At 42.4% G+C, this 25,159-nt stretch overlaps 1 protein-coding gene across 6 annotated transcripts in view; it reads left to right on the forward strand.

Moving 5' to 3' along the window:
* LOC140906580 (tumor protein D52) overlaps positions 1-25,159 on the forward strand; it is a 191,621-nt gene that overhangs the window by 8,522 nt on the left and 157,940 nt on the right. Inside the window, exon 1 of one of the 6 annotated variants that reach the window (XM_073330748.1) lies at positions 24,193-24,644. The exons of 3 other annotated variants lie outside the window; for them this stretch is intronic. In XM_073330748.1, the coding sequence (XP_073186849.1) occupies positions 24,485-24,644 (160 nt within the window). In that variant the 5' untranslated portion in view covers positions 24,193-24,484. Of the gene's footprint in view, positions 1-24,192; positions 24,645-25,159 lie in introns of those variants that run through there. 2 more of the 6 variants (XM_073330749.2, XM_073330753.2) reach the window with 2 other exon arrangements.

Genomic DNA, 25,159 nt, shown 5'->3' on the forward strand with positions numbered 1-25,159 from the left:
AATGCTAAGGATTCCTGAACTAACTTACAGAAAATCTTATTGTAGACTTAATGGGTTTTTTGGTGGGTTCCCCCCTGAACAGAATAATAGTCCAGGTTGCTGACCTCTGCTCAGCAAGGCTATCTGAAGGAATCATAAGTGGCTTCAAAGCAAAAGTACAGCTTGACTGAGCTTGTATCAGAAAAGCACACAGCTGCTTCTGATGGAGAAATCTTCCCTAGTCTTAATATCTTGGCTTGAGGTTCATTGTGTGGGGGTAGATGGCTCACTTATCCTCATCCTTTAGTAGACTGCTGAGAGTAAGCCCAAAAAAAGGGGACTGGAAGGGAAAGATGGTGCTACAGTAAGACTACTCACTGAATTGAGGTGCTACTATATGGCCAGAATTTTCTGTGAGTCAGCTTAAGCTTGGACCCCATATAGATTCTTAACATAGAGATGCTGAGCACATGGAGATGTACTTAATTCTCAGGGAGAGGGGTAGGATGGAATGGAACTAGGTCATCCTTAGCTAGATGCCTACATTGAAGCCCCTAAAACTAAAAAGTCAAGTCTCTATCACTAAGGCATACTGAGCTTTTATGTGTGTGTGTGTGGGGGGGGGGGGGGGGAGAGGGAGAAACAGAGTGAAGAACAAGCAGAGTGTCCTCAAATGCTGAAGTGTGGAAATACTAGAAAACACTTTCTAGTGCGAGTCTAAAATCTACTGTTGATAAGGGGAGAATCTCAGCTAGCCAACCAGAAATTAGTGCGAAAAAGAACTACTTTCTTGACTGTAAAAGTTCTGCTCTCCCTATTTTGCAGCTGTGCTTTGTGCTCCTGTTCATAGCCCAAGGAACACCATCCAGAGCATTTACTAATGTTGAGTACTTAAAATCTACTCACTCACCAGTTGCAAATGGAAAGCTTTTTCCTGGCAAGTTTCTGTAGCCAGTTCTGCAGAACTGAAACGTTTTTAAATAAAATGTTCTAGTCCTTGGCTGCTGCAACCTAAACACTAACTGATAATGTAGTATCTCTCTGAATCTGCAAGGATGGACTCACTACTGCTGTTGCTGTTAACTCTTACCTAGCAACAGAGCAAAATTTTCCTACTTCTGGGGGACGTTGAGCAGCACAAGCTTCCACTGGACTTAGACCTTGTCTATACTACACAGTTTGTCAGCAAAAGGCTGTTTTGTCAGCAAAAGCTATGAAGCTGTGCATACTAGAAGCTACTTTTGGTGGCAAAACTGTTTTGCGGACAAAATAAAACCACCTCAACAAGAGGCATAGTTTTTTGTGGCCAAGTTAGTGACAAGGCGTCAGTGTAGATGCTGCTGTTTGTCGCCCCAGCTGGCCTCCCCAGTAGCCCACAATGCTCACCATGACTGCTTTCTCTCACTGTTTTGAACTCTGCTACCCTGCATCTAGCTATGCAGGCATATGCCTCTCCCCATCAAAGCTCCAGGAAGCTTTGACATTCCACAATGTGGAGAGCTAAGAGCTGCTGAGGAGGCTGTGGAAGAACTTGGAGGGAATCACAGAAGTCCATTAATGGGAATCAGCTTGCAGAGCAGGCTGCTGCTGTGGGGGCCCAGAGGGGGGAAGGAGAAGAGAGACTGCTGTGCAGAGCTGGGCATTGATGCGGGGAGGTGTCCTCCTCCCTTGCCTCAGGTTTGGATGCTCAGGCAGCTCTCTGAACTTAGAGACAGCATGCTAACACACTCTTCCCCAACACACACTTTCCCCTCTCCCCCCGCTCTTCACTTGAAAAGCAGCTGTCAATTTAGTAGGATGCCCATGGAACAATGGGATTGAGAAACCTGCATCATGTGATGCTGTACCTGTCCCATGAGGCATTGCAAACCCTTCCCAAAGCACCCTGTGGCCAGTTGCACAGTGGGATAGCTACCCACAGTGCACTGCTTCCTGTGTCGATGCAAATACTGCTAGTGTGGATGCACTCTGCTGATGTAAGGAGCATAGTGTGGCCATGCAACAGCTGTTTTATGCTGCTTTAATTTTTTTGTCTACAAAACTCTGTACTGTAGACATAGCGTTAATCATAGATGAGTCAAAATATAGAGGCCAGGGAAAAGGTAGTGGCAGACTCCTTCCTCCTGTTACAAAATAGCCTAGAAGGGGGAAAGTGCTCTCTTCAGCAGGTAATGGTAAGTGGAGCTTCAAATTTATCAGAGCCCTATAAGACACTGATACAAAAGAATGTGCCCAGCAAGGGATAGGGACAGCATTGCACCTTGGTAAAATCAATCAGCTGGGGTGGAGTTGAGCTTCTCATCAGAGTTGCTGCTGAGCTTCAGGGAGAGCCCATCCTTGTGCAACAACCCTGATGAGTAGTTGTCAAATTCTTCAAGGCTTTTATAGCAACCTATCCTTGCTTATTTACTCTTCTAAATGGAGAAATTGACATGTACAGCTGCAGCAGGCAGGTACTTCATGTGCTTTCCTTGTTAGGTGTTGACTCTTTTTTGTCTCTCTCAGAAAAAGGCTTTTTGTCACTGTGATCAAACAGCAAGTTCTGGCAGGTTTTATGCACTGCTGGAGAATATCTTAATGCATTAAGAGGCCAGCAGTGAGGTAACTGGTAATCCTTAAATTGTGGAAAGGTAGGACTTGAAACTCTGTCCATCACAGGATGTAGGACCCAGTCTGCTTGAGCAGGGTCAGAATTATGACTCTCAAAATCTATCCAATGTTTAGGACCTGTTCACAGGGTACACCTCTACCTTCATAAAGGTATCTCCATCCCTGAACTGTGTGTGTGAGGAGGGGGGGAAAAGAGAAAGAGAGGAAGTAATGGTAACTGACAATTGGAACAATTCAAAGTATTTGGATTTTCCATCATTCAAAGTCTTTACAGAATGGATATCCTCTTCCAAGGGTATGTCTACACAGCCAATGTTAAAGTGCTGTGGCAGCGCTTTAACATGTCAGTGTAGATTCAACTCCAGCACTGGGAGACAGCTCTCCTAGCGCTGTTAAAAAACACAACAAAAAAACTACCTCTGCGAGGGCAATAGCTCCCAGTGCTGGGAGCACTATCTACACTGCCACTTTACAGCGCTGAAACTTGTATCAGTCATGGGTGTGGTTTCTTTTTCCACACCCCTGAGCAAGGAAAGTTTCAGTGCTGTAAGTGGCAGTGTAGACAAGCCCTAAAAGACATTAACATTACTTACTGCACTTCTGGAAGGAGCTCTGACTATAGTGGTGAGAGGCTTTATAAAACTGAACGGAGTAGTACAACCCAGAAGTTATGGGTTTGATGCAGGAATTATTGGATGAAAGTCTATGGCCTGTTATGCATGAGGTCAAATTAGATTAAGGCCAGAAGAGGCCATTATGATGATCTCAGAATTGATACATCCTCCTGTAAAGCACTAAAATGGGTACTGATTAGCTCTGCCCCATAGTTCAAGGTCAAGCTGCTAGGGCCCAAATTTTTAGATTTGATTCTTGAGTAATGCTGTGACTGAGGGGTCTTTAAAATTTTTAGGTCTAGATAACTGACCCTTAATATAGTAACATGCCCTGCTTTCAGGTATAAGACAGTCAGTAAGAACTAGTCTCATTCTACCCACAAATATGCAGTGGGCAATTGGCTGGAACAGAAATATTTGTTTGTTTCACCAGGACATTATCAACTCTCGAATTTGTCTTCTGACACTAGCAGATTCTGAGCCCTATGGAGCAGAGGTTCCCAAACTTTTCTTAGTGCATACCCCATTCCAGATCTGCCAGCTGTTCCTGTACCCCTACCCCTCTCATCACTGATCCTTTGTGGGTTCTTCTTAACACTACCTGTCTTTAGCCATCTGTCCATATTTCACTGTTACATACAGTATATAGTGTGACATATATAACTGAAAACCTCCTCTGATGAAGTTTTGAGCTCAGTTACACTGGACAATTGCTGGGCAACTGAACCTGTGCTGTACAGTGATTAGAGGTGAGGGCTCTGGATATCAGTTCTCTTTCCTCATTGGTACATCTTGAGATAAATTAACTACTGTATTTTATATAACATTCCCACAGTTTTAAAGCTTTGTCTGAGTAGCCTGTTATGAAAATGCAATAAATAAAATCCACTATTCTACAATTTCTCTCTTGTAGCCCCAGGGATATGTGTACCACAGTTTGGGAACCTCTGCTATAGGGGAAGGGCTGCAAATACAGGATGTTGTACTGTCCAACTTGTCAGCATTGCAGTTGACATCAAACTTGACAGTGTGCACGATTGCCCAAGGGAGAAACAAAAGAAGCTCAGCAGGCATATACTAAGCACTGAAATGAAACTGCTTAAATTAGACAGTGTTCTATGTCATAGCAACACAAAACTTTAAAACTGTTGTCCTATTAGTATCTAGTATGTAACAAACAACCCTAGAGACAGGAAATCCTAGGTTCCATGGCTCTGCTTTACATAACGTACACAGCATACACCTTGAATTCAGCAGGATTCTTTACAAATCCATGACTACAAGCACTCCCGAGGCTTGACTGTATTTACAAAAATATACTGTCATTGACATCTTAAAGCAAGCTTCCATGTGTCAAGAGTGCTTTATCTGTATTCCCTAAACTCATCTGCAGACTCAGTTTCTGCATAGCAACACAATGTTTAGAGGCAAACTCAGACATATCTTAAAATGTAGATATCAAGGTCTCTGCAGTATCTTTGGCTGGCAACAGTGTATTTAAACTCTTGTAGCAAATTACACTAGCATTCATAGCTGGAGCAGTATCTCAGTGTCGACAAGCGTGCACAAAATACTTAATCAGTGGTCATAGTCTGAATCTTAATAAAATGTAAACTACATCTTTTGTGAAGACTAATCCATTAAACAGGCTTCAGTTGTCACATTAATCATATGAAGTATTAATACAATGTGTTTTTGTCAAGGTTCCTTCCCCATTCTGAACTCTAGGGTACAGATGTGGGGACTTGCATGAAAAACCCCCTAAGCTTATTCTTACCAGCTTAGGTTAAAAGCTGCCACCACCAAAGTGTTACACAAAGAAGAGGGGAAGTGCCCACTTGGAAAAGTCTCCCTTCCTCCCCCAAAATATCCCCCAAAGCACTATACCCCCTTTCATGGGGAAGGCTTGATAAAAATCCTCACCAATTTGCATAGGTGAACACAGACCCAAACCCTTGCATCTTAAGAACAATGAAAAAGCAATCAGGCTCTTAAGAGAATTTTAATTAAAGAAAAAGTAAAAGAATCACCTCTGTAAAATCAGGATGGTAAATACCTTACAGGGTAATCAGATTCAAAACATAGAGAATCCCTCTAGGCAAAACCTTAAGTTACAAAAAGACAAAAACAGGAATATCCATTCCATTCAGCACAACTTATTTTAACACATCTAACTAGATTGCTTACTAACTCTTTACAGGAGTTCTGACCTCCATTCCTGCTCTGGTCCTGGCAAAAACATCACACAGACAGAACGCTTTGTCCGTGTCTTTCTCCCCCTCCTCCCCCCCCCCCCCCGCTTTGAAAATATCTTGTCTCCTCATTGGTCATTTTGGTCAGGTGCCAGCGAGGTTATCTTAGCTTCTTAACCCTTTACAGGTGAAAGGGTTTTTCCTCTGGCCAGGAGGGATTTAAAGGTGTTTACCCTTCCCTTTATATTTATGTCAATGTTCATCTTTATTTGGGCACTAGAGCAGGATATGGATTTCTTTCCAGACTGAAGGGGTACCATTCTATGAACTCAGAGTAAAACAACACTCAAATGGATCTGTTTATACAACCTATACAGTAACAACTAGTTCCTTTATCAAGATTATTCCTGGTTGGCACTTCAGTGCCAACCCAGTTAAGAGGGAACTAGTCTATACCTCCCTTGAGTATTAATAAAAACATTCCAGTGACTTGCATCCACTAACAAAGCCCATGGAAATAATGCAGCTGCATGTCACTGAGGGTATATTTGAGTCTAGACAGTCCTCCCATCCTATGTATGAGAAGGAAACCCACCATGACTCCTATCCTAGGTAGAATCTGGAGAGCTCTCTGTTTATTTAAAAAAACAAAACAAAACACTTACTGTAGCTGTAAATAGAATACACTTACAGAAAGGAAGATTAATGCTCTGGTTATTTGCTTATACGAGTTACACTTTATACATTAATACTACAGTATTCAATTTTGAATATCCTTCAGTTTCTTACCTAAACTAAATGGACTTCCTCTTGATAGTTATGGCAGGGATGCCCACTCTTAAACTTGGAAGGACACTGCAAGGACTTCACTCCAGCCCTTAACCCAACAGATGGTGTATAAATGGGAAGGAAGAATAGGTGGTGGTTGAAAAAAGTTGGGAGAACAATCAAAATATTGAGTTCAGAAAGAACTCTACATATCATCAAAGCCAAACTATAAGAAAATAAGATGTCTCAAGTTTCCTTCATACTTAAGATCAGAGGAAAAACTTGTGAATAAATGTGTGGGTCTGGAGGAGAATGGGTGTTACAATAAAGCAAACTTTCTTTTAAGTGTTTAGCATCTACAATCTTTATAACTTGACTATTTATATTAAATTCAGCTTTGGATGGGAAGGGGGTTGCTGCTGAACTCTCCTTTCAAGCAACTAAGTTTTGGCCTGTTTATAGAAATAAGGATTCAAGCACTTTCAACAAGTGGAGAGTACTAAAGCACATTACTGCTAGTAGAGAATGTCTTAATATGTTGGAAGTACTGCTGATTAAATAATGCAGTAGGTTGAATGTGCCATTGAGAATTGCCTACATCATACTTGCAGATTTCAAGAACTTGGGTGTTTAAACCCTTCTCCCTCCACCCCCCAAAAAACCCATACACCTTTGGCATCACATTCTACATTTCAGAATGAATGGAAAATAATCTAGATTAGTCACCTTAATCCCAGCAAAAAATGCTAGTGTTTAAATATTCTCAGCAGTTATCACACATGTGCTGGTGGCACCATGTGGAAAACAAGGCTTGTACACTTACTGATGCAGTAGCCTAAAGCTCACTGAGTTTTCCATAACTCTTGCTTGGATATAGAGATTATTTAAATATCTAAACTGTTTCTTAGGTTGTAAACTGAGAATATAACATGCAGTCTGCTACTAAACCCAGTAACAAGAAATAGCTGTTAAAACTTTCACTATAGGCTTCATAACTGTGGATTACAATTAGGAAACAGGATGAATGCATAAGTGATTGCTGAAATCATGCAATACATTCAAAGTTCCAGCCATGGCTTTACATTCTACTTTAATTCTAGCTGAGAACTTGCATAATTCACAAGCTGAAGTGATCCCACACTTCAGCTTTTTATTGTACACTTTGTACTATACACTGGTAAGTGTTCATGGGTCTCCTGACACCCATGTTGCCATTCTTCAATCCACAGAAAATAGTACTAGATCTCTTGGTCATGCCACCTGCTTTCTGAATCTCCCCACTGGTTTCCATGTTCACTGCATCAAGTTCAAGGTCTGTCCTTCCAGGTTTTGCATAATTCTCTGCATTGTTCCATTAATGCCAGCTTTTACATGTGATTGTCCATTTGCCTTTCACTTAAACACTTTAAAATTCACCTGACCAGTTTCCCTGTGAAATATAAACCTTACTAGATAATTCCCAGTATAAACCTGCTGATGAGGGTAGATGAGAGAAACAACTTGCCGTCAGACCGGAGTGACTGAAGAAGTCCCACAAATGGAAAAGACAAGCATGTCAATACTACTCCTGGTTTCCAAATGGTTGGGAGGGATCAGAGCAATACTAAGGCTAAAACATCTGAACAGATTCCTAACTAACCATGGTTTGCAAGAAGTTAAGGACCCTGTACTGGCAGCTCTATCTTGGAACTTTTATCTTCCATAAACTTCAAGGAGGCAAATTCACACCTAGGTTGCTTTGTCATCACCTACGTGTAGCAACAAGAAGTCACTCTTGCCACAGCACCCTGAATGCTCATAGGCTTTTGTGGTACTAGTAGCAGGCCTTGGACAAGAGGTGGCTATATACAGCTCAGGGCCCCATCTGAAACAAAGTAGTGCATGTTACAGATAATCCAAGCCCTAGAGGAGAACAGACACTGAGATAAATGAGAAGAATTGGCTTCACTGAGCCTGCCTAGATACCATCTAGCAGAAGGGGTCTCTTTAAGAGGAAACAATTTGCCCAGGTCTCCTAGATGTGATGGCCTCACTTAAATAAATACTGCAATGTGTCCACTTGCCACAATTTCAACTAATATTTAGGAGTCTCCAACTGTGGGTGGCAGAAAGCAGATTCTTGAGGGCATACTGAATAGCCAAACAAGAAAGCAGTTAATGACCGAAGCCTGTGGTCTAGAGTTGGCTAAGAAGTGGGGAATGAACATTGTCTTTTTTTTATGGAAGACCTCAAAGTTGGAATTTTTTGACCCGCTTTATTGCAGATGTCTTAATCTTGGAAAATAAGAATGTATTCCTACTTTGTGTAGTAAAGATCTACAGGCCAAATATTCTGGTTGTGACTAAACCAGAAAACGTGGCTCTTTAGCACCCTTCCACTCTGACTCCAGTCCAGCTTGTAGTGTTCAAATATGATGAAAATAACTTGAGCATGTAGAAAATTCTCTAGGTTTTTACATGAACCCCATCACTCTCGTATCTTTCAGTCTCATAAAGGGCAATATACTTACTTTCCTCACAAGAAGAGGACAAGTATAATTTTTTTTATTCAGTTGCCCGAGCTTGCACAGGAAGTCTGTGGTATAGCTGGAATAGAATGCAGATCTGAGTTCTTGTAGTACCTTAACTAAAGACCAAACCTCCACTCTACCCAGTATTCTAGAATCTTCCAAAGGAGGATGCTGGGATGCAGTGAACTCAAGCAGCATTAAACATTAACAAGTCGTACTATGACTAGACATTTGCAGTTATTTCAAGACAGATAATTAAGTGAATTGGTTAGCCTACAAAGATATTGCTGTCACATGAATGAATCAAGACGGTCATAGATACTAATCATCCCAATCTTCTACATATGAGCTAATAGCTGCTAGTATGCAGCATCTACAACTTTAGTCCTGCCTATGTTGTTGTTACTCTGCTATACCATGTGGTGGAACAAGTGGATTAGTAGTTTTGCAGTCAAACTACAACAAATAGAACCAAACCCATCAGGTGCTCTAACTATATTGTCAAATACTGGATTATTTGAAGGTCAAGATTTCAAAACCAAACTAACAAGCAGAGTGTCTGGTGTCTGTCTGCATCAACCTTTCTTGCAGTCTCCAGTTTTGTGTGCACACACATCATGAATGATGCAGGAGGAAACTAACAAATGGGGAAACTGGTCAAAACTTTTGAAAGTTCATCAGACAATACTGTATACTTGTATTGCAATAGCCCCAAAATGAGCTAGTTACACAAGGGAAGATGAGCCCTGCTCCAACACACTTGGTGGGGAAGGGTTATAATACAACATAAGCAGACTGGTCAGGGGATGATAAACACATTCTACTTCATTAAAAAAAATCAAATTCTGTGTCTAAGCTGTGACTATCCTTAGTCCATCTTCTTGCAAGCTACCACCTTAACACCAAGCTGCCAATGAAATCAATGTCTTTTTACCTTTCAAGCTGTCTGAAAGATGTCTGGCTAAATACTAAACTTCTTGTTATCCAAGCAGGGGAGCGAATACCTTGCGTTAATGGTTAGGAATAAGAGCCATTATTTGAGAGAGTGTCCTCTGTGTGTGTGTGTGTGTGTGTGTGTGTGTGTGTGTACACTCACTCCAGTCATACCACTGAGTAAAGTGTTCACTACTAATCTTCTGCAACTAAAGATCCAATTCAAAATGGCATGGGACAACTTCATAACAATCTGCAGTTTGCTGTTGATAAGCTAAGGGAGCAAAGGTGTTAAGTAGCAGTTCTAAACTGTCAGTTTGGTATGCAACATCTTTCCTGCAATCATTTGTTACTATAGCCCTTCAGTAAGGCAAACTTCTTATGCAATAGCTTAAGATATGACAGAAGTCCCAGTTGACAGTGCTGTGACACTGCAACTTTGAATTTAGCTGGTTGTGGCCTTGAAGAGAAGAAAATAAGTAACACCAAGTTTTGATGCTTGGTGTGAGCATAGTTAATGTACACTGTTTGAACTACTACAGAAATACCTTTTCTATACTGGATGGCTAAGCTTGCTGTATTCTGGTTCCATATTCAATTTACCTGTACTAGAAATCTTCTACAGATGTGCTCTTGATGAACATGAAGCAGAGTCTCTATGTACATATAACTATTTGGCTACTAAAATCTAGAAATGTTCTTTTTAGAAAGAAACACTTGAACCTTTGGAATCTTTAAAGCTAGCTGAATTTTAAGTGGCTAGTGTCCTTAGGACTAGAACCTACATTCTGTTTGTTGTACACAATAGCTTGTAACCCCTCCCCTGAGCTGACCACTTCCCCTCTCCTGATTTGAACAAGTACAAACATTTGGGGGGATCATTTGCTACCACCAGGTACCCCAATTGTTGCCTGCCGTTTACCAGGAGGAGGGACGTGGGGGGCCTGGCTGGGGAGGGGGGTGGAGAAGACTGACTTGGCCAGGGGTGGGTGATGGGGGCCTGAGTGAAGGGGTGGAGCCAAAGATGGGAAGAGGTGGCACAGGTGGGGCCACCACGGCCCAGGTGTCCATGCTCTGAAAGGCAGCGGGTCGGTAGTTGTGCCACAGGGGAGGCTTAGCCTCCCCAGGCCCATTATACCCTCTTCCTAGGCTAAAGAGCCACCTAACCCTGAGAATTCAGGGTGGAACCAGGATTGTCCCCCAAAAACAGAGGGGAGGAGTACATGTAGAAGCCCACAGTTCTCAAAACAAATAGCTGGTGCAGAGTTAATGGGAGTGGGTTAATGGCTTAATGGCATCCATACAGGATTTCAAAGGGCAAAACTAAACAGATACTCCTCTATAGAGTCCCTGCATGACATGAACCTACCTGTATAACAAGCCTGATAAATAGACTTGTTTACAGCAGAGTTGATATCAGTAGTGTCTGAATACACTAAACTTAAGATACAACTGATCCTTAGACAATTGTGCTACTGGCAGATGTGGCATAACTCATAGGGATTGGGAATATTTGAGTACTCTCAAACTGCTAGGAGAACATAGACTTGTATTAATTAAAAAAAAAAGGCTATTAACTTCTAACTAATCTAACCACTGTAACACAATGTAATTTCAGGTTTCCTCAAGGAGCAGATTAGTGAGATGTAAACAAGGCCAGTCTAACTCGCTTTCCCAATTTTTTTCCCCAGTGCATAATATACTATAACTTTCTATTTCTACAGAACGCCATTAGGGGGAGCTCAACTACTTATTTCAATACCTAGGCTGCTTATTAATGCTTTTAACTTTGTCACATTTAACCTTCACACTGCACTTAATACTATTTGTTCAGTGCAAATCTAAATATTTAATTCAAATATGAGTTGGGTGACCAGATAGCAAGTGTGAAAAATGGGAATGGGAGGTAACAGGCCCCCTCATAAGACAGCCTCAAATGTCAGGACTGTCCCTATAAAGTCAGGACATCTGGTCACCCTGAATATTGGAATAGGCAGTGAGCTGTTCTTAAAATCCCTGATTAGTCCCTTATTCCTCTAGTGCAGCGTTTCTCAATGACCCATCTATGGACCATTGCTGGTTCCTGAGATCTTTCTGACACAGTTTAGGAAGGCAGCAAGGTATCAAAGGTTGCACTAGAGCAGTGTTTCTCAGTTTTTTTATAACAATTCCCCATTTGCTGAGGGACACATTTCTTGCACCTCTTATGTAAGAGGAGCTGGTAGAAGGCACTGGATGCTGCTGTCAGTAGTGGTAAAGGAGCCTCCAGAAGGTTAGATGTTGGCTCTGGCAGAATAAACAAATGTGACAGTCTAGTTCTTCTGTCTACAACAGGGGACTTTACTGTGAATTACTAGTACCTAGGATCAAAAATGGATTTCTTTAGGTCTGGGTGGAGAAGAATTCAGGTGCCCCGAACCATTAAGTTTCAGCTGTCTTTACACTGTTCTTTGGGTGAAGCTACAAAATTCTCATATCAAATGCACCAGACTAGGCCTTGTCCACAAGAGGAAAAAAAGTAGTAGTGGAGAGAGGGTATTTGGAACTTACTCTGCTTGAGTACCTTAGAACAAACCAGTACAGATTAATACCATCGAATAAACAAGCTTCTCCCTATTCCTAGCCCCTCACATAACTGCATGGATGCAATCCCCTTAGTGCCTCCCAACCCTGCTTGAAATTAAGATAGTTGCTTAGCTGTCAAGCAGGCTACTGATGTAGCTGCACTAGTGCAATGGACAGATTCTGTCCAGAGAATATGGAGGTGCTCAGTCCCTTAGAGGAAACTGTTAGTCTAAAACCCAAAATTGGAGCTCAGCTCTCCAACTTGTATGAGCAAGTTCTCGTTTGTACCACAGGTACAAGTAGTGCAGAGTCCTTTTCCCTTTGGGATTTCAGACCTGGCAGTTACACTATCACCATTTAAAGAACTTCATAAAAAGGCATAAGGGGACAGTCTGCTCAAACTCTAAAAACATTAGTGTCTTAACTGGATGTGGTGACTTCTAAACCAAGTTACTATTTACATCTCACATTGGAGCATAATTGGCATACTTCAAAAAATTGGATCTTTCTACCAACATATCTATTGTATACTCTGTTCAAGTTCTTAAAATAACTTGAGCACTACTCAAAGGTCATCGGTCATGGTGTAAAACACTTAATGTTGTATTCCCGTATATGCCTCCTTCCATAATTAACCAAGTAGGCTAACTAGCTGTTCAAGGACACTAATGTTGCCTAGTAGAGCTTGTTGTGAAAAACATTAATTTTTGTTCTCTGGCTTAACTTTCATTAGCTTCAGATTTTGGGCATGTGTCAACTACAAACTTAAGTTGCCCTGTGTTACCCTTCTGCCATGGTGCACATCCTCCCCAGGAGTGCTTCCACCGACTTAAGGGGGTAGTGTTGGGGACACTGAGAACCCAGGCTCTTGGCTCTGCAACTCTCTGTTCCCCGATGTAAGTGACCTGCAGTGTATACACAGACATGGTACCGCCTAGCTATACCAACATAATTCCATCTCCACAAGAGGTGTAGGGCTGCTTATGTCTATAGGTCACTTACATTGGCAGGGGCAAAGCAGTAGTGTGTACACAACATGATTAGGTTGACGTAAGATGCCTTATGTTGACCTATCTCCGTAATGTAGACCAGGGCTTTGAAATCCAGGAAACTATGACCAGCTCAACTGTTTTTGCCTGTTTAGTAACAGCCTTGCTATATGGTTCATATGTTAGCTGGCTTTTGCTGTCCTATCATTACTTGCAACAAATTATGCATTACCATACTACTAGCAGAAGTTTCTGAGCTCCAGTTCCTTTTTAATATTCCTTGTACTCCAGCCCTGTGGCTATAAAAATCTAGGCCTTTTAAACAAGCAAACAAAACTTGTTGACATTCCCATGGGATGAGCTAGCTTAAATTAGCAAAGATCAGCACTTTAGCAATACCTTATCAGTTCAGGCTTCAAGTTATGGTTACTGGCACATCTAAGAGATTCAGTACTATTTTAGGTCCCCTCAAGTGACTAACTTTGGTGTATCTACCATGAAACTAGTACAGTCACTTCAGATAGCATTGTAAGTGCTACCTCAGGAGCACTATCCAAGATCCAACTTGGAACAGCATTAAATATTCTTGATGAAAGCCAACAAGTTAAGTCCTATACCTTGGATTCAGGGTCCTTAGTGATTTGGCAAAGAGCTCCGAGAACCAATGAAGGAAGTTCTTGGCATGTTGCATTGAAGGAAGTGGGTTTAGCTGAGGAGAGCAGTGTACATAATCGTCCTCTGAGGAAAGACTTGAGACAAGATTAGTACATAGCTGTAAGGGTTAGGCAAACAGAATGCTTGAGTGCACTAAAGAGAACCAGGACACATCCTCATCTGGAGCATTGTGTCCAACTTTGGTTATATTTTGAGATAACCAGTCCAAGGAAGAGCCACTGAAATGACTAGATATGGCAGGTCTAAATGGGGCACTTGTTGACGCATCAATTGCATAAAACTTACCTGAGGTTGTGTTACATACTTGGGTACAATCTGAACTAAATTATAGCTGTCTCTCATGCCCTGTAACCTGGAGTGCCCTTTACAATGTTTTGCTGCTGTAGCCTCCAGTCTGAACTGCTCACAGCTTCCAGCATGTAAGCCACCCCCAGGTGTGTCTGTGTGCTGCGGCCATCCAGCCATACCTTGGCTCTTGCCAGCCTTGGTTATATTGCATGGTGACTCCAACATGCTCTGTCTGACTTCCCCTAGAAATGTATGTTTTGTATTGCCCAGCCCTCTCCTAGACAACACAAATTCATATAAAGTCCATATTTCTTTGATAAAAGTAATGTGTACACACCTTGCTACCCCAGTAGAGTTTCAGACACTTCCATTTAAACAAACTGGATTCGATAAAACAAGTTTATTAACTACAAAGATTGAGTACAACTAATGAGGCATAAAAGTGAGAAATGTTGTACCTTTATTTTTATTATAAACTCAACTGGTGCCTGACATAACTGTTAACTTTGCTCTAAATTTTTCTTACCACATGCTCTGAGCAGTCTCTCAGTGAAAGCTGACCAAACTTCTTAGACCAGAACCCCTTTTCCAGTTCAGTGGCTGCTTCTTTTGTCCCTTCTGGTGTAGTGAATCAATGGACAGAGGAGAGGTGCCTTTGGGTGTTTGTCCCTCCTTTTTATGGTGTCAGTCTTCCTCTTGGAAAATGTTTCCAGCTGAGATTCTGAAGACAGTCTATGGAGAAGGCTGTTCCCTGCTGCTTTTCCTCAGTTGTCTGAAGTTTGTCTACCTTTCCTACTTGGTGACTGTTTTTTACTGCTTAAATGCAAATTAAGCACAGAACCCATTCCTTTGTTTGACAGACCTGTTTGTCAACTTCTTCTGTGGTTTGGAATGTGGTGTTAACACTATACAGGGAAATCTTATAACTCCACATACAACTTTGGCGCACATTTTATCAAGACAATATTGACCAGCAAACTGAGTTTGTTGTTTTTTCAGATACTACCTCACAAGACTACTTAGTACAAAGATTATTCATGTTTTGTGGGTGTTGAAGCTGACCACTTGCAACAAACTGGTTTAGTTGTCCTTGTAGCTGAAATGGCAGAGTTTCTCTGCCACTGAGGTAAAAATGACCAGTGAAATCTTGCAAAAGGGTCATTCAGGTATATCCTACGTGTTGGTGCCAAACATAAAATGGTACTGGAAGCACGTCCAGAACGGTGAAAGCTGTCTTCATCAAGCAATTGAAAAATCTGAATGCTTGATATCTGCCTTTTATCTGAGTTTCAGTGGACACTAAGCAATGAAAAACTTGAAGACTATACTTTGTTCTCACGCTGCCCTGACAGGTTGCTCCAGCAAGGGTAGGCTGTTATAACTTAACCCAGTGCCTGATAGGCATTGCAAGGCTGATAGGCATTGCAAGGCTGGCAGGTGATTGATGAACTACTTATCAGTATCCAAGTCGATACCAGCTGTGGGCATCTTTCCATCATTGCAGTATGGGTCCTGCCCAGGCCAGTGATGCAACTGGAGATCACTTTTTTTACCAGCAACTGCAGTCAGTCCTTTAAGAAACTCCAAGAACTATTGTGATCCTGGGAAACTTTAATGCACAGGTAGGAAAGGATAATGACACCTGGGCAGTACCAAACATTGCATGTCTCTGGCAGACAAACAGGAACCAGACACTGGCTGCCCACCACATGGTGATCATTGATTTGCTCTTGTCACTTATTCACAAGCAGATCTGAGACCACCCAGATGGTTTTGCTACGGCCGATGTCTTCAGCACCACTGACCACCAGCAATAGATGTTCAAGTTCAGAGATGGTGAACTTGACGCTTTTGCTGTCAAAAGAGCACCTCCAGTTTTGAAGACAGATGATGGGCTGAAATAGTCCAATTCAACCAAAAGCTCTTTTTTACAACCCAGCTGTCAGATGGCTTTCTGTCTTGAATGGTGTGACAATCAGGCCAGATGATTGCAAGAGGGTCCTGGAAGGTGGATATATTAGTCCTAGAATGTTAAAGGCCCTTTTTCCTCCAAGCTGAGAAGGGGGTCAGTTAGGGACACCTGAATCCAATTAAGGACTGCCTGATGTCTTTAAAAACCTCTCCTCTTGGGAGAGCAAGAGCCAGAGAGCCAAGCTGCTGCCAGGTGAGTGGCAGCAGGGAAATAGGCTGTTCCAGGCTGCGAGGCTATGCTCCTTAGCGTAGGGGAAACAGCCAAATCTGAGGGCCTGCTAGGGGAAAGACTGACCCACGAGGGTGGGGGTGGCCAATCTGTGGCTCCAGAACCACATGTGGCTCCTTGTATAGGCACCGACTCTGGGGCTGGAGCTGCAGGTGCCAACTTTCCAATGTGGCAGGGAGTGCTCACTGCTCAACCCCGGCTCTGCCACAGGCCCTGCCCCCACTCCACCCCTTCCTGCCCCCTCCCCTGAGCCTGCCATGCCCTCGCTTCCCCTCCCCACCCCCCCGCATGAGTCTCCTGCATGCCACGGAACAGCTGATTGGGAGGTGTGGGGAGGGAGGGCGAGGTGCTGGGAGCAGGTGGGAGCGCTGATGTGGAGGCTGCTGACATTAGTAAATTCTGGCTCCTTCTCAGGCTCAGGTTGGCCACCCCTGCCCCAGGGCAACCAACTGGATGACACAAGGGGGGCAGCGAAAGGTACCCCCTTGGGTTTTTGTATGAGACTGTTTCCTTTTTGTTTGGTAGAGGATCACCCCTTAGGCTGACTCTGAAAATGCAACCACGGGAGCACAGAAGGGAGAAGGCAAACCCTGCCAGAGTGGGGCTGATTACCCTAGGCCTGCCAGCAACAGAGGGGGAAATGCTAAGTCTGGTGAGAGAAGAGGTGCCTTGTCACAATGGCTTAAAAACATCAAAGGCCACTTCCTCTGTCATCTAAGCGCACAGATTCTAGTTTTCAGTGCTGACTGCAGCCAGATCAGTGCAGGGGCCTCAAGCGTTCAAACTTCCTCAGTGGATCTTTAGAACTAAGAAAAAAGTGAGGCTATAATGAGGCTACAATGAGTCTTTAAAGACACATTTGACAAGCACAAAAGGAAAGGCTGAATGGATTTGATTTCAGAACTTCATGGGACGTCTGTGTGTAAATCCTGGTTGACTCAGGCAGCCCGTGTAGAATAGGGTGCTGTCAGGTATGATCTCTGCACCCTTTTATTCAACTTAGCAGTGTTTTTTGGACACCAGCTTGTAGAGGAAAAGATCAGGATGACCATATCACCCAGAGTCTGCAGATCAGTTCCATTGATGGAAAGTGCATTTTGAAATGCTCTTTCCAGCTGTCTGTCCCGGCAGTCCCTCTTCCACTTGAGGAGTAGGAAGTAAAGGTGGAACCACTTTTTTTTTTCTCTGAGATCCAAATAGTCCATAAGCTGAGGTTGGCGGGGGTTGGTTACACTACCCCTGAGTTGCTACAGACATGAGAATTGTTGTACTGTGGCTGCATAGTCCGGAAAACTCCTAGCTGGTGTATTAAAAACCATCCCCCTCTGACCAGAAGAAAGGGGCTATTCAGTTGTTGAAGATAGCAACTATATATCCAGGGGAAGTTTTCACTTCTGTTAATGTCTCAAATGAACAATGCACTTTGAAAAAGGCCAGGATACTTGGGGCAACATTAGACCTAGTTATTCTATTGTCCATGAGATCTCTACCTTGAGACTGCCTTTTGAGGATGTCTGAATTTTAGTAAGCAGGGTGCTGCACTTACATGTGGCCTTTGATTCAATACATTGAACAAGTCTGTGGGAGCGGATAAGGTGGCTCAGCATCACAGAGAAGGTGGTCACCTGCTAGAACTATATTGGAACAAAGCTGTATTCAAGTCAATGGCAGATAGGAAACCATGGTGTGTATTGCCACAGGAATGTGGGAAGGCAGTTTTGTCACCCTCATTGTTCAGTATCCGTGTTGATTGGCTCACAAGTTTAAGAAGGCAGCTGCTGGTGTTAAGCTCAGCACTATTCTGCTGTAAATTCTCAAATATGCTGGTGACCTTTTTTGTTGGGCTTAGTTTGAAATTACTGTAGCTGATGGCTGACTTAATTGGGCAAGAAGCCATGAGCACTGATCTGATTATTAAATAGGCTAAAACGAAGTCCCTGGTTTCTGTCATTAAGCTGTCCAGATGGCAACTGTCATGTATGTTTGGGTAGTGTTAGTGGAGGATGCTTGAAGGATGTGGACATTTGTATAGCAGTAGCTGCTGCTGTGAGGCCCTTCAATGATCTCTAGGGATGTCATGTCATCAAGCTTGCTATAAAGTTGCAGATCTGTAGAACCACAGTTAAACTGTTGCACAGAAGCAAAATATGAGCACTGAGGCAGGCTGAAGAACACCAGATTGACTTTTTTTACTTTTGTTTTTCGTTACCCTGCAACTTGATATGGAGCAGCTAAGATAAGAAGTTAGGATTTCTGAGGCAATTGCTGGTTTGGCTTTGATCAGCCCTGGTTTGATTTCGGTGGCTTTCCTGATATGGAAGGCCAACAAATTCCAAAGTGCGTGTGCCAAAGAATGCTGCTATGTGGCCCGCAATCACGTGTCATGTCACCAATGCTTTTGGCGCACAAGATTGCAGTTATGCCCGTCATTGGCATATCAAACCAGACCACCTTAAGCACCTAGCTAGCCAGTGACCTGGATGGTGCTCTATTTGCAAAGAGGCTGTGTCCCTTTGCAATTTGTGGTTGTGTGTTCAGTGTCTTTTAAACTACAGGGGGTGGGGGAAAAAAAACTTAGACAACAATGGAAAGTGGCTTCTGGCAATATCTTCCTTTGGTCTTAAATGAACAGACTCCAGTTATCCGTTATGATTCTAACAGTGTGACTTCAAAAGCTGAATTGCTGGCTTCCTCCACTAGAATCCTGTGTGTTGGAATGGGAAGGGTGGGGAACAGCAGTGCAACAGGACCATTTTAAAAACCAAACCTGGACACACTACATATCATCTTGCCCTGTTGCACTGCTTTTTCCCAACCTGAAAACCCTGTTTTCTAGCAATGTTGTGTTCTTTTTTTTTTTAAACTGATCCAGAACCTTAAAGCTGCATTAGCTGACTTAGTCTTTGATCTTTGAGGGTTTATCAGTTCAGGTTTATCGCTTGGATTGCTTATCTACGGTTATGCAGTAAGTGGCTTTAAGGTTTAGATGGTGTATACCCCACTTCAGTTTTATTGGGGTAAGGCATTTAAGGGGTATGGGAACACTGACTTGGTTGAAGGGTGTAGGTTTAAAAGGCACTAGTTGGGCAAGTATTGACTAAATTCAGAATGGCCTAGTAAGGTAATCCCCCAGTTCAGGTCACAGTCTAAAGCTAATCGCAACATAAATTGGCAAAGTGATGGCCATGTAAGAACCCTTTTAGCATGACAGCACTACCCTGCCAGTTCAAATAAATGGAATATGGTTCTGGTCTACGAAGTTATGTGACAATGATCATTCAGTCCAGGAAAGTGATAGCTGGCTGGCAGGGGACTAAGCTTTTTTTAGTGCTAATTCTGGAGTGTGGCCTTAAAGGCACCAAAAGACCTCAAGAAAGAAATGTCCATAGAATTTCTATTACATGGACAGAGCCTGGTGCTGCGCAGGACAAGTAATGCACCCTGTTCCAAAGCTCTAATGATAGAACTTAATGTCTACCTAGTTACAGGGTAAACCACTAGAATCCCAGTCACTCTTTGGGCAATATGGAGCCCTCCTACCCAACTCTTTCACTTTCTGACTTTAGTGTGGAAGACCAAAGAAATATCTATTGCTGAAGTGTGCTTCAGATTCTAAGGCTGTCTCCGCTGAAGATGTGCTTTTTGCTGTGTAAACAATTCAAATCAAGGCTACAGACAACTGGAACTCAGTTTCTCTAATCAAGCTTCCTGAAAAAAATGCACTTACTATAAGGTAGGGGGAGATGGACTGAATTAATAACCATTATATGTGTTAGGACTATATGAAAAGCATACAGCTGATTCATTCATAAATGCAATCTGCGATAGTGTAGATCAGACAGCCTTATTGAAATGTAAGCAAACATGCTTTCTTAGCCTTTCCCATTTGAGACAGCAGTTAATAAGATGGCAACACTTGTCACATGATCATTGCCAATTAGTATTAGCCCTACACTGTGAAATTGAAACTAGGTAGCAGTTGGTATCTGAGGAACAAATACATCTGTGCCCAACTCTAATCAAATACATGTTCTGTTTTTTTAACATTGGTTAACAGCTCTCTCTACACATAGAAAGCTCTCTGCACTTGTGATTCATGTAGAGAAATACTAGCTCTTGTTCCTCATGCCAAGTACTAACTCTGAGAAGTCTTGGAACACTAACTGATCACAATCCAATTACTTGTAGCATATAAGAATCTTGATGCTAATGCCTGACCGAACCATTTTACATCACATTCAGGCAAACTTGGTTGTAATTGGCTAAAGTGCATTAAGTCCTGAATAATTGACCTTCTTGACAGCCCTTGCACAAATAGCATCTAAAATGGTGTAAACCAACAGCTGAGCACTTAATCTATTGACCTCCTACACCTCTCACATTTTTAGGGTAGAAATGTTTTCTACAGCAGTTCGCCTCATAGAAGCTGAAATGCTGATTATAGCAAGCTGTGCCCTATCAGTCTCTGGGGCAGGTATGTCTAGAAAACTACTGCCCTTATTTCTCTCAAACCTATGCCCATCTCCTGCCTTTCATCGCTTCTGCTTGCTCCTAGTTTTGTCAGCCTGTAAAGAAGCAATTAAATAATAGTCCTAAAACTTGTGGGTGTAGTGCTTAAACAAGCAACACTTCTGAAACAGAAAAGGTAGCAGGGTGGTATCCGAAAAGGGTTGAGCTCTAAGCTGGCAAAACTTGACTCTTGTCCTCACGGGATACAGGAAGATGAGGCAGTTCAAACTTCCTGCTAGGGAATGTAGCTGTACTGATATTGCCACTATAAGAATGGAATTTCAGTCTGTGTGGTTTTTCACTTGCTGTCAAGAGCATAAGCATTCTCCAATGTGTGGAACAGCTGTTATGGACTGGCCTAAAGTAGCTAAAATCTGCATCTGTGACCACCTCAACTCCTGCAGATAGTGCTAAGGCAAAATGGAAAGGGTACAGCTTATGGGAGGTGATGTGTAGTGCTTAATTTGTAATGAAGGAGGTACTGGGGCTCAAGTTTTTTTTTTTTTTTTTAAATTTTCATAACGGACTTGGCAAGCACAGAGGTGCCAGGGCTAGGAACTGCCAAGCCTAGAGGTGCTGGGGCTCAGCCATGGCACAAATTAAGCACTGGTGGTGTGATCAGAGTGGGGAAACTAGCTTCAGCCAGAGGTCAGGCTAAACCAATCTTGCCATTCAAAGGCATATAGTGCATGACTCTTTGGCAGGTCATTTCATAACAGGGTCTCTTGCTTCACATGGGAGTCTTCCTCATAGATATATAATGGAGGAGGCTGGGAAGCTGTGATCACATTGAGGAAATCTTGGTTTCTGGTGCTCTTACATGTGTCAAGCAGGTCCTTACTGGCTGTAAGGAAACCAGTAAAACACTGTCAGAATAGGAACATCTGAGAAGAGGATGACTGAAGACTTGTCATGGTATTGGAGCCTACCTCTCTTGATGCATCTCAATGTACTACTTTGGCACCTAGACTAAATCAAGGGAAATGTAATAGGCAAAAGCTATCTTTCTCAATGTTTCAAGGCCATCCTTCAGTCTGCCTCTTCCACCTTTGCGATCTCAACTGAGATGTGCATTGTTGGAACACTTAAAATATACAGTAGTACCCCAGCAACACAGACAAATTGTGGTCTGGTCTTGCGTTGTAGATGGAAACAAACAATGTTATCTGAATGCATTATGGCTTGTGAACAAGCTCTGTTCCTGTACTGTCTTAAAGACCAAACTGTTGGGATAGCTGTTCAAAAACTTGAGACCGTACCGTAGTCTCTGTTTCACCTAACCCAGTTTGTGCGATTAGTATGTCTGTCTGAGGCGCAACAAAGATAAGTCGGTCAATGCTTGTAAATTCCAGGGGCTGGATGATAGGAAAGAAAATGGAAGTTACTTATTGACACTCATGCTTGACAGGACATCTGCCACTTATTAAATCTAGCAATGTTATTCTTAGCTGTTCCTGGATACTTGGGTAGATGCTGTAACTAAAACTTACCTTTCAGCCAGGTGGAAACTTTTGTGGCACAATCCTCAGCTGTTTTTCTAATGCAGAGGTTAGGTCACAATGGCTTCTACATGGGGCACAGCCTGGAAGGTACAGAAACTTATGCAGTGCTCACTTCAGCAGAATTTTCTGCAGAGAGCTTATTACTCTGATGCTCAATCTGCACTGGTTTCCAATTGGCGTCAAATGCTTTAAAGGTGGTCTGCAATCAGCAGAGATGACTGAGCTAACAAGCCTGGACTCACTCATTATGTTATGGTTCCTTTCTACAAAGGGCCCTGATCAGGATTCAGTACCCCAACCTGAGTGAGGTAAGTTGCAAGGCCCTTTTTCTTGAATGGGTAGGGAGAAGGGAAAATGGGATAACTTGACAAGACATCAGTTTCTAGGGAACTGCTCCTTTGATCTCCTCCATGGTCTGTTCTAGGAATGCCCAGTCAGGTCTCGGGCCTCTAGCCTTCTCTCTATAGATTGGGAGTTTTGGGCTGTAGTCCCCTGTAGTTCACTAATCACCTGAGCAAGCTAATCTGCCTAAAGGCTAGCACCTGCAGTTTGCTTTCTCAGGAGATAATGACAAATTAGTTACCAGTAACCATGCAGCTCTTTCTGACTAAATTAATTAAATCAAAAATTTATTTTCAGAAATAGAACAGAAACCGGTAAAATGTACAAGAAAAATCCCAGGGCCCATAGGACAGAAGGGCAGGTAAAAATTATTCCGACCCTTTAGCAAGGATTTTTGGGGAGAGGGACATGGACCAAAGGTCACATCCATTTGCTGGATCTGAAAGAAGATTAAATCTGTTTTTGTTTGAATTCAGTCTCTTATTCCAAAAGCTCTTTCTTTTTCTTGGGCCTTTAATACCTGTTTGAACCTGTGTGTGTGTATATATATGCCAATCACTCCAGGAATGGCACGTCTCTGGAGCTGTTGGTTGCATTCAGATTGTAATCACCCCCGACAATCATCTTTAAGTTCCTGGAGGAACTGTGGTAACCTTCCTTCTCTTCCTCCCACTCCACTCACAATGGAGTTGAATACAATTCCTAACCTACAACAATACACAAAATATTAACTTGCTCTAATGTTCTAAGTTCTAGTGAACATCTGTACTCGTGCCAATTTTGCCTCTAAGTATAAATGTGTTAAATTCCTAGACTCCCTACTGCATAAGTTGTGTAGCTGTTTCCAACACCCCGCCTGCCTCTTGAAAGCATGTAGTGAAGCAACTGGGGGAGTAGAGCAATAGATTGCACTAAAGTGGCATTGTCCCAGTATGAAATAATCCAGAAAACTTCCACTAATTTTTGTGGAATATACTGACTAGCACTAAATAGGCTTTAGCCACAGCACCGGGTGCATGGGTTACTAGGGTAGATGAATAACATTTCCTCTGTAGCTTGTGAAACTTAGACTTTTTGTGCTGTCTGTAACCAGTTTGCCCATTGCAGGCCCCTGCCCTGGGTCTCATCTGGAAGTATCTTGAATATATTGGTAACTCTCTTCTCAGGTGTCAAATACCACTTTAAGTATATTAGACTGCTGAGATGGGTGCTGCATTGTAACCTTGCTAGATAGAATCAGTGCTTTTGTTTGACTTTTTATTTTTGCTAGCCACACAAATTACAAACAGTTGTTGCACAGACAACAGGATGCCATGCACAATTTCTTATTTCTGTGATTAAAAGTCCTACACAGATGGCATATAGAATAGATTATGGCTAGTAATCCTTTTGTGTCCTAGAAGATTAAGGATATCCTGGTACAGCTGCAGTCAGCTGACTTTTCTTTTTTAAATGATTGAAAATTCTGGCTGCAGTTCTGCAGAAGACATCCCAGAAGCCTATGCAGTGTGCTGCAAGTGTTTGTTTACCAAGGGAACGGTCCGTAAAACCCAGCCCAGGTTATAGATTTACAAAAACTTAACCACCTGCTATGCCACAACTACGACATGGCTCGGAAGTAGTTTATTAAATGTGTACTGCACTTGAGTCACATGAACGTCTAAAGTCGTCCAAAGGAAATAAAGTGCAGTGTGGGAAAGTACAACATTTAAATCCTATGGTTGGGATTACTAAGTGAATGAGGCTGCACAACGTTGAAAATCAGAATGAATGCTTCCGTGGATGTTGATCTATATTAAGGAGTGAACATGCATTCTGAACTTTCTGGGATGGATTGGAGGGATACAGATCTAAATGAGGATTATAAATCTCCTTTTGATTTCAATAGTGGCATTAACAAAAACTATCTCTACCTGTCACCTAGTATAAACATCTCTCCACCTGGATCACCTGTACAGAAGAATTCTGGTAACTTTTTCCTTAATATTTTTTTGCAGGGGAGAGTGGTGAGTGTACTAGTTTACTTTAATCTATGTAGAAATGATTACCTCTGCAGCAAGAGCAATTAAATTCTGGGAAATCTAAGGGCTGGCATTGTGGGGGCCAAATTCTGCCAAATTCCTATTCTGGCAACATCATTGAAAGAAAGGGTTACAGTTATAAATGAGGACAATTTGGTCCACTGTTCCCGACTTGGGAGGCTTACTGGATACAAAAAATGCTGTCTTGTGGAATGACCTGCATTACATATGCTTCACGGACTGACTAAAATTGACTTCCTGCTGTAAACAAGCTGTTTGGGGTCTGAAGTAGACTGAGGAAAAACAAGTGATCTGAAAATTTTTGCGGGATGGAGATACTTAATAGAGCTAAATAATTGCTTAGTTTCATGTGAATCTTGCATCAAAAAAATCGTAAGATGTACTTCAGTTTAAGATTGCCAGTGCCCCAAAATGGTGGAAATTGGACATTAACTTTTTTGG

The sequence above is a fragment of the Lepidochelys kempii genome, chromosome 2 (genome assembly GCF_965140285.1).
Source record: "Lepidochelys kempii isolate rLepKem1 chromosome 2, rLepKem1.hap1, whole genome shotgun sequence".
NCBI classification, from domain to species: Eukaryota; Metazoa; Chordata; order Testudines; family Cheloniidae; genus Lepidochelys; species Lepidochelys kempii.